Source organism: Ornithorhynchus anatinus, chromosome X1 (genome assembly GCF_004115215.2).
Source record: "Ornithorhynchus anatinus isolate Pmale09 chromosome X1, mOrnAna1.pri.v4, whole genome shotgun sequence".
NCBI lineage: Eukaryota > Metazoa > Chordata > Mammalia > Monotremata > Ornithorhynchidae > Ornithorhynchus > Ornithorhynchus anatinus.
Window position 1 is genome coordinate 20,514,301 of NC_041749.1, and position 12,939 is coordinate 20,527,239.

Consider the following 12,939-nt stretch of genomic DNA (forward strand, 5'->3'; position numbering starts at 1 on the left):
ACCCTATTTATTTTGTTAATGAAATGTACATCGCCTTGATTCTATTTAGTTGCCATTGTTTTTACGAGATGTTCTTCCCCTTGACTCTATTTATTGCCATTGTTCTTGTCTGTCCGTCTCCCCCGATTAGACTGTAAGCCCATCAAACGGCAGGGACTGTCTCTATCTGTTGCCGACTTGTTCATTCCAAGAGCTTAGTACAGTGCTCTGCACATAGTAAGCGCTCAATAAATACTACTAAATGAATGAATGAATGAATGAATGAAAGGAGAAAACCTATGTGAATATTTTGAGTTCTTAGGGAAGGATTATATCCGTTGGAAAGGGAACATCATCGTGACTTTTCATCAGTGTACACACACACCTTTGACTACTGATGTGGGGTTTTACCCAGGAGTGTGGGCAAAACAGGCTTGCTGAGGTCAGTCTGATGCTGGTCAATGGAAGTTTAGTTATTTCTCTAGGCTGACTAGGTAATTTCCCCCAGTTGACTAGTGAGAAGAGGATAAATTGGCCACCTCTCAGAAACCTTACAGGCTTCATTTAGCGCAGAAGTATTTGAGTAAATGGACTTTCCTGGCCTGGAAGTGTTATTTGGCCTCTCAAGGGGGTAGCTTTTCTCCCTTCTCTTCCACACAACCAAGCACAACCATTTCAGAGAAGATTGCTTGCCCCTCAGGGTCAGTGTCCTGGCAGCCCAGTGAAAGAGAATTGTCAGGGGAGGCAAAGGAAAAGGGAAAAAAGATGTGATCTTCCAGCTACCTCTCAGCTTGACCTTTTCTCCTTTCCACAGTTTTAGGGAATCTGTGGGGAAGGGGCTAATTAATAATCAATTACTGATATTCATTGAGTGCTTATTGTTTGCAGAGTACTGTACTGAGCTTTTGGGAGAGTACAATACAAAAGATTTGGGAGACAGGACTCCTAACTTAAGGAGCTTACAGTCCTTTGAGCGAGAGATTCTTCTCCACCAAAGCAGGAAAGGGTGAAGTAAGAAGACCCACAAAGCCTTGCAGTATATAAAAACCTGCATGTGCCCTTGTGTGAGGATACTGGAACTGGAGAGTCCTTTACTGGCAGCATGGCCTAATGGCCTAGAGCATGGGCTTGGGAGTCAGAAGGTCCTGGGTTCTAATTCCAGCTCTGCCATTTGCCTGATGTGTGATCTTGGGCATATCACTTTTCTGTGCCTCAGTTACCTCATCTGTAAAATGGGGACTAAGACTCTGAGCTCCATGTGGGATAGGGACTATATCCAACCAGATTTGCTTGAATCTACCCCAGGACTTAATATAGACAGGTAAGCACTTAATACCACAATTATTATTATCGCTATCATTATTAATCTTCTCAGTCTCGATGTCGGGATTCCTCCGGACAGTAGAAATTGAGCTCCAGTTGTGACTGACATCACTGCTTGCTGATTGCTCCAAGTTTAAACTACAGCATTCCATCTTGTGGTTTGCAATTTCTTTTGTGATTGCCCCACTGTGTTGCTTTCCACTGAAAGTCCCTTTCTGCCTCTCCTTATTTGGCATATGCTGAGCAGGGAAGACCTGGTTTTCTGGAGCACTGGCTGACCCTGGCCATGAACACAAGACATATCGGAGCTGGGGAAGGCAATGATATGGGCCAGAGAGATGGAAAAACGTCTATTTTAGGAGATGCTAAAAAGGTCAGAACTCTTCAGTCTGGAAAGTCACAAGCCTAGAGGGAACACGTTTGAGGTCTATAAAATCACGGCATACTTGAACAAGATAAACTAACTGCCCACCATACTCCACAATAACAAAACAAGACGCATCGACAGAACCTAGAAGGTAGTAGGTACAAATCAAACAAAAGGAAACAGCATAGCCTAGTGGAAAAAGCTCGGGCCTGAGAGGCAGGGGACCTAAGCTTTAATCTCACCTCTTGCCAGCTGTGTGACCTTGGGCAAGTCATTTAACTTTTCTGTGCTTCAATTCTCCCCAGCTGTAAAATGGGGATTGAATACCTTTCCTCCCTCCTACTTAGAACGTGAGCCTCATGTGGGACAGGTACTGTGTCCAACCCAATTAACTTGTATCTACTCTAGAGCATAGTACAGTGCTTGGCATATAGCGAGCACTTGACAAATACCACAGTTATTATTGGCATTAACCCCTCCTTCACACAAAAGGTAGGAGCTATATGAAATTAATTATCATAGGAAGTTGCATAGGGCAGAAATATCAGTAGGCTCAAATGACTGTGGATGAAATCTTGAATGTGAAATAAGAAAATTTAGGATTGTTAGAGTTCATTCCTAAACTTGGACTGGAATGAGGAGAGGTGAAGAATGTGGCAGGAAGCTGGTCAACTTAAACCAGTGAGGATTGTTTATGTCTCAGGGGGCAAGGGAGGTGGTTGGAAAAGGTTTCATCAGTGAAAATCAAATCTAAAAGGTTTTCAGGGCTCTAGACTCTGGACTGGGAGTTGTTTATGAAGCTGGTGGAAGTGATCGGCTGTCAAGTGCTCTGGGTGGAGACAGCAGTCGTTGACTCCATTCTCAGCCTCAGTTCCAGGGTTACTGAGTATGCTTAGCCTGGACTCTACTTGTCCACTGCTTTGAAGCCTGGAAAAAAAAGGATGGGAAACCATTCCCACCAACTCAGCAACATGGACACACACTAGATCTCATCATCTCTAGTCACTGTACACTCTCTATCCTCACCAATTCTGAAATACTTCCATTCGACCACAATCTTACCTGCCTTCCCCCCACACACCCCTTCCCTGCAAATCTGTGCTGTTCTCGAACAGTGACCGCTGACCTTTTGACCCCACAAAATTTTCTCAAGTCATCATGCCCCATTTAGTCTCCATATCTAAGCTATCTTACCTTGCCGACCAAATTGGCGCTCTCAACATAACCCTCCCTGCTGAACTCAATTCATTTGTTCCCTTATCCCTTCGCCAATCTCGTACCACAAATTCCCTGCCATGGATCACCTCCACAGTCCACTTCCTTTGCTTCTATGCATGGTCCACTGAGCACTGCTCGAGGAAATCCAGATACTATGCTGATCTCATCTGCTTGAAGTTGATTCTTGCCTGCTTTAACTCTGACCTCTCCACTGCCTGGCAACATTATTTCTCCATCCTTATTGACTCCCATGCCCATTGCCCTCACCAGTTATTTCAGGCATTTAACAAGCACCCTCGCCCACTACCTCCCCATCTCTTGCCCCTAATGACCTCAGATCCGGCTTCCAGCTCCTTCACTCCACTGAAACTGCCCTTTCAAAGGTCACCAATGATCTCCTCCTGCCAAAGTCAATGTCGTGTACTTCATTCTGATCCCACTCGACCTCTCAGCTGCCTTTGACACTGTTGACCACCCCTTCTCCTGCTAACAGGAGATACTGTCCTCTCCTGGTTCTCCTCCCATCTAGATGGCTGCTCATTCTCAGTCTCTTTTGTAGGCTCCAGCTCTGCCTCCCATCCCGTAACTGTGGTAATCCCTCAAGGCTCAGTTCTGAGGACCTTTTATTCTCCATCTATACTCACTCCCTTGGAGAATTCATTCACTCCCATGGCTTCAACCACCAACTCCATGCAGATGATTTCTGAACCTATGTCTCCACCCCTGAACTCTCTCCTTCTCTGCAGTCACATATTTCCTCCTGTCTTCAGGATTATCACTATTTGGATGTCCCACCAACACCTCAAATTTAACATGTTCAAAACAGAACTCCTTATATTTCCACCCAATCTGGGTCCTCCCCATGACTTTCCCATCACTTTAGACAGCAACACCATCCTCCCTTCTCACAAGCCCATAAACTTGGCACTTTCTCAATTCATCTCTCTCATTCAACCCACGCATCCAATTTGTCACCAAATTCTGACAGTTCAAGTTTCAAAACATCACTAAAATCTGCCTTTTCCTTTCCATGAAAACTGCTACTACATTAATCCAAGCACTTATCTTATGGCAACTTGACTATCGCATCAGCCTCCTTGTTGACCTCCCTTACCTCCTGTCTCTCCCTATTCCAGTCCATACTTCAGTCTGCTGTCTGGATCATTTTACTATAAAACCATTCAGTCCATGTTTCCCCATTCCTCAAGAGTCTCCAGTGGTTGCCCATCCACCTCGGCATCAAACGGAAACTCCTTAAGATAGGGTTTAAAGCACTCAATCATCTTGCCCCTCTTGCCTTACCTCCCTGATTTCCTACTACAAGCCAGCCCCCACACTTCACTCCCCTAATGTCAAACTAGATCTTATCCACCTCACCACCGACCCTTTGCCCATGTCCTGCCTCTGGCCTGGAAATTCTTCCCTCTTCATATCTGACAAAAATTCTCCCCACCTTCAAAGCTTTATTAAAGGCATGCCTCCTTCAAGAGGTCTTTTCCAGCTAAGCCCTCATTTCCTCTTATTTATATTAATTTCTGACTCCTTCTCTGGACTGTAAGCTCACTGTGGGCAGGGAGTGTGTTTTTTTATTGTTATATCGGACTCTCTCAAGTGCTTAATAGAGTGCTCTGCGCAAAGTGAGTACCTAAAAAATACAATTGACTGACTCTTATCCCATACCTTTCTGCATTGCCATTGCAGTTGGATTTGCACCCTTTATTCACCTCCCCCTCAGGGCCACAGCACTTATGTACATGTACGTAATTATGTTATTTATATTAATGTCTATTTTCTCCTCTAGACTTTAAGCTCATTGTGGGCAGGGAACAGATCTACCTCCTCTGTTATATTTACTCTCCCAAGGGCTTAATACGGTGCTTGGCACACAGTAAATGTTCAATAAATCCAATTGATTGATTGATTCCTGGTCCCCAGTCCTGTTTCACCAGCTCTCCATTCCCCTCTATCCATGGATGCCAGGGTCAGGAAAAAGATCTCCAGCCTGCTGTGATTCTCTATCTGCTTGATTATATGAAAGGCTAGAGGTTATTACTACTGCTTCTACTGATGATAGTTGACAATAGAAATAGCTTGCTTTTGATTATCATTTTAACTTCTAGTAATAACAATAATAATAATTGTGGTATTAAAACTGTGTGCCAGGCACTGTACTAGGCACTGGGGTAGAAACAAGGTAATCGGGTTGGACACACAGGGGTCACAGTCTTAATTCCTATTGTACAGATGAGGTAACTGAGGCAAAGAGAAGATAAATGACTTGCCCAAGGTCACACAGTAGACAAGTGGCAGAGCCAAGATTAGAACCCAGGTCCTTCTGACTTCCAAGCCCAAGCTCTATCCACTAGGCAACACTGCTCCCTCTGCTTCTAAAAATGTCCCAACTTTTCAGGGACTTTAGAAAACGATGCAACTATTGTTATGATGTTTATTTACTTCAGTTCATAATTGCAGAAGGAAAACAGGGAATTCAGAAGCAGTACAGCTCTGCCTCTAATAGTAAAACAACAGGAAACAAGATGGTTTTAAACAAGGAACAACTAGCACTTGGAGTGAAAAATCACCTGGCAGTTGGTATGCTCAGAGTGCTTTTCAAAGTGAATTTGAGGGTAGATGGTTCCAAACAAATCAGGTAATCAGGTATGAGTTTAACACATATTCAGATTTGTGTATTTATGATGTTTCTTTTATTATTATTGTGCATTTAATTCAGTGCACATGATTGTGTCTTTTCTAGAGATTCAAAGAGAGTACCCAAGGACATAGGCAGCCCAGCTAGTTCTAGGAGTCATGTCTCTTACCCCTAGGCCTGGTGCCCTGGGAAGCAGCAAGGCCGAGTAGAAAGAGCCTGGACTTGGGAGGCAAGAGACCTGGATTCTAATTCCAGATCTGCCACTGACCTACTTTATGACCTTGAGGAAGTCACTCAACTTCTCTGGGTCTGACCTTTTCTCACCTGCAAAAATGGGTATATGGTATCACTTCTTCCACCCACCTTAAGGCTACAACCCCCAAGTGGCAGAGGGAATCTGTCCAATCTGCTTGTTTTGTATCTACCCCAACCCTTAGCATGGTGCTTAGCACATAGTAAGTGCTTAACACAAATCACAATTATTAAGTGTAGAATAAGGGATGGCTTGAGAAGCAGCATAGCCTAGAGAAGCATCATGGCTTAGTGGAAGGAGCATGGATCTGGGAGTCAGTGGTCCTGAGTTCTAATCCAAGCTCTGGCACTTGTCTGCTGTGTGATCTTAGGCAAGTTACTTGACTTCTCTGTGCTTCAGTTACCTCATCTGTTGAATGGGGATTTGATACCTCTTCTCCCGGTCCAACCCCATTCTATTGTATCTACTCCTTAGAGAAGCAGTATGGCTCAGTAGAAAGAGCACGGGCTGGGGAGCCAGAGGTCATGTGTTCAAATCCCAGCTCCGCCTCTTGTCAGCTGTGTGACTTTGGGTAAGTCACTTCACTTCTCTGTGCCTCAGTTACCTCATCCGCAAAATGGGGATGAAGACTGTGAGCCCCATATGGGACAACCTGATCACCTTGTATTCTCCCCAGCGCTTAGAACAGTGCTCTGCACATAGTAAGCGCTTAACAAATACCATCATTATTATAATTAATATAATATATTAATAATTATAATATTATCATAATTATAATAATGATGGTATTTGTTAAGCGCTTACTATGTGCAGAGCACTGTTCTAAGTGCTGGGGTAGATACAGGGTAATTATTATGATTATTATTATTAGCACAGTGCTTGGTATATAGTAAACAAATACCACAGTCATTATTTTTAGCCCAAGCTGCCTTCTTGTTCTCAGCTCCCTTCCTCGTACGGAAGGGAGAACTCCATCAGGAGGCTGGAGTGGGCCTGGCCTGGGTTGGGGAAAAGCGATCCAGTGGTACGCAGATGACAAATCAGGTGATGTGTATGGCTCGATGGTCTTTGCGCTGAGCTGAAGCACTGCGGCATGCCATCGGGGACTTGAACCTCAGGCTAGACAGCATGTCTGCAAGTGGAAATGGGAATTCTGATGCTTTGAAGAAGGAGAGATTGAAAGGTGAATTAACCAAAAAAAAAAAAAAAGCTTTCCCTTTCAAGTGCCTTTCCCCTTGAGCATCAGAGTGAGGACAGAAAGGATCTGATGCCTTGACAAACTACTGTAAAGTGCTCTTAGGAGTGGATATAATGGTAAAAAGACCAGGTGAATGTGCAAGACGCAATGCTGGACACAAAACTCTCCTGCAACTGGCTTTATGTTTACCATGCATCCCTAATGCAACCAGACAACCAGACCCAATTCTTCCTTTCTCTCCAAATGCCTAGCAATCTAAAGGTGGCAGAGACAAGAGGGCAAGTGAAGTAATAAAAGAGTTACTGATGAACCTTTTGTTACAAAGAATGGGAGAGTGAGGTTCAGCGGGTTGACTAGTCCTGCAGTAGGAGTCACATGACGCTTTAAATGTTTGACTGATTCTGCGTTTGCAATAGTGATAAGCTGGCCCACCTGGGTTAATGTGATTCCTTTCAATCATCCCACCAGCTTCCCAGCAGTCTCGTCTCTATTTTTAGGCAGTATTTGACACCACCCAATTGGTACATTTCCTGTTTTTGCTCATTGGCCTGTGCATTCCCCCGATCCTCCCCATATTAAATTCATGAGCTTAATATCTACCTGCAGTTTGACTTTGAGGTCTGACTGCTGTCCAACAGTTGGTTGCCTAAAATGGAGAACCAATCCTAGATTTTTGTTTTCAGCTGCCCCATCCTGCACCAGTCCACTCGCTTAGCGGGAGACAGAAGTGGTCCCTAGAACAAGAAATTTTGTCTCCCTGTGGAAATGCCCAAATCCAGGGAAAATGTCTGTGACCAGAGGATTATGGAATCCAAGTACTGGAAAGGCCTTCAAATGGCCATTTTATCCAGCCCTCTACCTCTGGGCAGATGAGGGCCTGAACCATCGAGGAAAAAAGGTGGCTAATCCTAATTTTAATGATCCCCAGGGCTGAAGAGTCCCCAATCTCCCTTGGTGGTCTCTTTCAATGTTTTATGACCTTATTAGTTAGGATGTCCTTTGATCAGTCCACACTGTGCTAAACTCTGGGAAAAATGCAAGATAACCTAAAACAGGTCCACTGCAACATAAGCCCTTTTCATTTTCTTTGGTCCATGGTGGGTGTGGAAAATAACTGGTCAACAGTATCTTCAGAAACACCTTTTTCATATACTTGACAGCACCTCCTAGCCTTCCCCTCCCATTCTAAACCAACCCAATTTTAATACACAATAAATCCACCACGGTAATCTGTTTTCCAAGGATACACTGGCCAGAAGAGTTTTTCACATCTTCTCCCGGGGCGGAGGTTGTATTCATCTTCTCTGCATTGGGAAACTGGCTCATGAGCTGCATTTGGAAATCCTCCCTCCGTTCGTACTCCTTCCCCCGATAGATGAATACTTTGTTCTGTAGAAATGCAACAGTCACAAATGTCCTGAGCCTAGATCCCACATTCCCTCCCATCACTCCTGGCCAGATGGGGCTACAGTGAGAAGGCTCAAGGCCTCTTGCTCCCTCTTGTGCAAGTGGCAGAGATGGGATGATACCTCACAATTGTCACACTACAGTGAGAAGGTAATGTGGTCAGGATGGTAACACATGTGTGACAAGTTACAGAGAGATGAGGAAAGGGTCCCCTGACCCCAGGATCAAGACCAGCCTCCGAGCTGATGGTACCTGATTTCGAGGAATGAGAGAGATCAGCAGTGTGGCCTAATGGAAAGTATACAGGCCTGAGAGTCAGAGGACATGGGTTTCTAATCCCGGCTCTGCCACGTGGCTGCTGTCTTACCTTGGGCAAATCACTTCATTTTCCTGTGCCTCGGTTACCTCACATGTAAAATGGGGACTAAGACTGTGAGCCCCATGTGGGAACTGATTACCTTACACCTACGCCAGGGTTTAGAACAGTGCTTGGCACGTAGTAAGCACTTAACAAATACCACTATTATTAGATCAGCTTCCCAAACATTCCTCTTGACCAACTCACCCGCAGAAAGGAGGGAAAGCCTTGGCCGTAATACCCAACAGCAAAGTAGTCTGGTTTGGGTCTCAGGATTTTCATGATGTTCTCATAGAATTTTGCTTGTTGAATCTGGAAGAATAACACACACCCAGCTGTCAGCAGGAGGCCTTTTCAGGGGAAAGATTTTGAACAGCTTCTTCCCATAACCGTGACACAAGCCATAAAAATGAAAATGCCAACCAAGGAGAGAGATTATGTGTTTTGGTTTGGGGAGTGACTATATAGATAAGGAGTAGGCATATTTTTTGAGATTTTTTTTTTTTTTTACTGCAAATAGCTGCATTTGACCTGCATCTGAACAGGGAATAGCAAACATTCCAAGTCACACCAACCTGAGGGAACAGGGTGTGCTCTGCGGACCAGAGTAATGCTTTAGATGCCAGGGGCACCCACACATCTGACAAACAGGATTTGGGGCTTTTCTAGATCCCAGCCCTTCCCCTGGCCCCTGGGAACATTTGGCTATATCCACAACCCAGGCAGGCCACAGGGGTGGGAACAGGGATGAAGGCATGTTCAAATGTCAGCTTTTTAGAAATCATTCCCCCTCAAAGTGATGGTAGATTAAGCCTCTTTTTTTGCAAAATCACCAGGGAAATAGCCCCATCCCCTTCTCTAGCCAGCATTCCCCCACCTCCAACTCCTTGTCTTCTCTGACCCTCTCTTCCCGGAGTCCCCGGCTCTCTTTCTATTCTTTTTTTTCCTACAACTGCAGCACAATGGACCTCGCTGATGCTGCCAGAACTTCTACCTTGGCCAATCTGTTCTCAGCAGTGCCACCTCTCAGAATTCCAAAGTGTGTGGAGGGTGGGAGTGGGGGACGGTGGAGAACGGGGGAATGTCAAACCAGGACAGGATGGACGGAGGAGGTGGTAGTGGTGGAAGAAGAGCAGGGAGAGAGGGTCACAGGGAAGAGGGTCTGAGGCTCTGATCTGACCCCCACCTGAGCCTCTGACTCTGTCTGCTCTACCCATATCCCACTTTAGCCCCAGATTTTGGAGCCCTGAAAGGTGGGGTCCCCAAGCCACAGAGGGGGCTTAGTCTCTAGCAGCAGTGAGAAACTTCAAATTAGAACTGTAAAAAAAAAAGAACAGCTATAGAATAGAGATGAGTGTGGGTAACAGGGACCAGAAAAGCTAAGGAATCCTGGATTTTTAGGGGATGGGAAAACAGGGCCAGAACTACAGAACTCGAAGGGGTGACACTTTATAGAGTTCAACAGTAAAGAGGCCAAGAATGTTACTGAGGTTATTGAGCAGTGAAATTTGCTCTTCTGATGAATATGTATGGGGGAGAAGTTTTCAGTCCCTGCCCTACTGGGAAACTCTTCTCACTAGACACACATAGACATGCAATTTCTCTGCCGCAAACAGCCCTCAGCAATTTCATATAAATTACGACAATAAAAACGGGTGACAAATCCCTCTTTCATCTGATTGAAAATGAGGCTTCTTCCATTTGCACCACTATTCAACATGGGTTGGGGATTCTTTTGTTCAAAACGGTGTTGGGTTTTGCCCCCACACAGAGTTAGCTATTATGTGTATTCACACATGTGTATAGCAGTATTCATTCATTCAATCGTATTTATTGAGTGCTTACAGTGCTTACACTGTACTCAGCATGGAATGTACAATTCGGCAACAGAAGAGTGTGTATGTGAGCATGAGACTGGCTGTGACTTTATGAAAATATAGGCATGATTCCTCCAAGTATTTTGCTACCATCCCCCTATAGACTGCAAGCTCCTTGTGAGCAGGGATCATATCTATCCACTCTGTTGTAGTCTACTTTCCCAGTGCTGAGCACAGTGCTCTTCATAAAATAAGCGTTCAAAAAATACCATTGATTGACAACGTTTTTGGATGGATGGATAATTGGTCTGACCCAACGGATGCAATGCTAGACTGTAAACTTGCTGTGAGTAGGGAACATGTCTACCACTTCTGTAATATTTTTGTCTTATATTTATCCCACCACTTATTACAGTGTTCTGCACACAGTAAATGCTCAATAAATATGATTGACTGATTTTGATGGTGCTTATTCATTCATTCAATCGTATTTATTTAGTGCTTACTGTGTGCAGAGCACTGCACTAAGCGCTTGGAAAGTACAATTTGGTAACAGACAGAGACAATCCCTACCCAACAACAGGCTCACAGTCTAGAAGGGGGAGACAGACAACAAAACAAAACAAAACACGTAGACAGGCATCAATACATATCATCGCCAAACTAATTCTCTTCCCCTCTTCAAAGCCCTACTGAGAGCTTACTTCCTCCAGGAGGCCTTCCCAGACTGAGCCCTCCCTTTCCCTCTGCCCCTCCTCCCCTCCCCATTGCCCCTACTCCCTTCCTCTGCTCTACCCCCTTCCCCTCCCCACAGCACTTGTCTATATTTGTACATATTATTTATTACTCTATTTTATTAATGCTGTGTATATATCTATGATTTTATTTATCTATTTTGATGGCATTGATGCCTGTCTACTTGTTTTGTTTTGCTGTCTGTCTCCCGCTATTAGACCGTGAGCCCGCTGTTGGGTAAGGATGTCTCTATCTGTTGACAAATTGTACATTCCAATCTCCTCTTGTCAGCTAGGGTATGAGTGGCCATGTCCAGACTCGCTTCTTCTCTCCCCCATCCTCGGGGGCCACCCGCTTAACCTAGAAACCACATAACAAACCAGGCTAGCTTGATGGGAACGTTCTGAGTGATCAATCCGTTAATCAGAGGCACCAATTTGTCTTTTTACTTACTCTGGTTTAGTGATCTGTGGACCATAATGACAGTTGCAGCCAGTGTTTATTTGGTATGTAGCAGCTTAATTGTGCAGGTCCTGGGCATTTGGGAAGGGAAATGCCTCTGATCAATGACCTCAGAACATCCCCCCCAGAAAGCTCTTTGGTTGGAAGGGGCCAGGGCGGGGGTGGAAGTGGGAAGGGGGACATCTCCATCAGGTGCAGGATTGAATTTTTTTCCTTTCTTTCTTTTTCCTTAAAGAGACACGAATTTTCCATGAAATCTGTCAAGCCTTAACCTCTCTGCCTGGTGAGGCTAAAATCAATAAGGCCATAAATGTCAGGGATCTTTTAAAAATCACCCTTGCAGGCAGTTCAGCCTACTTTGGAATGGATTGAAACCTTACCAGGTTCTGACTTAGGAGTTCGTAGTCAAAAATCTCCATTTCATACTGCTCTGCCAGTTCCTTGCACAGAGAGATGGCTTCTTCCCACATCTGCAATGAGAAAGCAAATTCAAAGGTCAGCCTCCTCCCAAAAGCTCATTGGGCAGGAATCCAGAGGGGGCTATCCAGCATTGTGCCACCTCTCACCTCAGACCTTGGGAATCCCCTTATTTTTAGCCCCAGAATAGGCTCCCCATTTGCTCTTGGGCTAGAAAGGGTAGCAAGATTTCCCAAGTTTATCCTCATAGCCTTTGTTAATGGTCCCCCAGGAAACCCATTCAGTTTTTCTATTCTCCTATATTAACTCTGACCTCCCATCAGATTTTCTATCCTGCAAACACTTTTCTTCTGTTCAATTCTAAACTCATAACTCTGTCCTTTCCACTTCTCCACACGGCCCCAGCCTGGGCTCCCACACTGAAACTGTGAGCTTCTGCACCTTTAAACCTCATACTTGCCCTCTTTGGAATGAAACCAACTTGTCAGGCCCTCCCCTACTTCCTGTTCTCTGCCTCCCCAGCCCACTCCCAGCCCACCCAGCTTGGGTCCCTCAGAGTAGTGCTTGAAGGGTGGAGGCGTGGACAAGAGCAGGGATGGCAGTGGTAAGGGCTGGCAGAGACAGAGATGCCAGGCCCCCAAACCATTAACCTAACACAATCCCAGTCCCCCACTTCTGAGCAGCTTCTGGGGAACACGGGCCCTCCACAGGCGCTGAAGCAGGGGATTGGTAGTAGGGATGATGTGAGCAGGGAG

At 45.1% G+C, this 12,939-nt stretch overlaps 1 protein-coding gene across 3 annotated transcripts in view; it reads right to left on the reverse strand.

Annotated features, from left to right (window-relative positions):
• The window catches only part of DOCK2 (dedicator of cytokinesis 2), a 359,556-nt gene that overhangs the window by 23,827 nt on the left and 322,790 nt on the right, over window positions 1-12,939 (reverse strand). For all 3 annotated transcript variants that reach the window (XM_007673344.3, XM_029050179.2, XM_039910387.1), the window contains 3 exons: window positions 12,148-12,237; window positions 8,961-9,065; window positions 8,236-8,377 (listed from right to left, as the gene is read on the reverse strand). In XM_007673344.3, coding sequence (XP_007671534.1) covers window positions 8,236-8,377; window positions 8,961-9,065; window positions 12,148-12,237 — 337 coding nt within the window. The remainder of the gene's footprint in view (window positions 1-8,235; window positions 8,378-8,960; window positions 9,066-12,147; window positions 12,238-12,939) is intronic.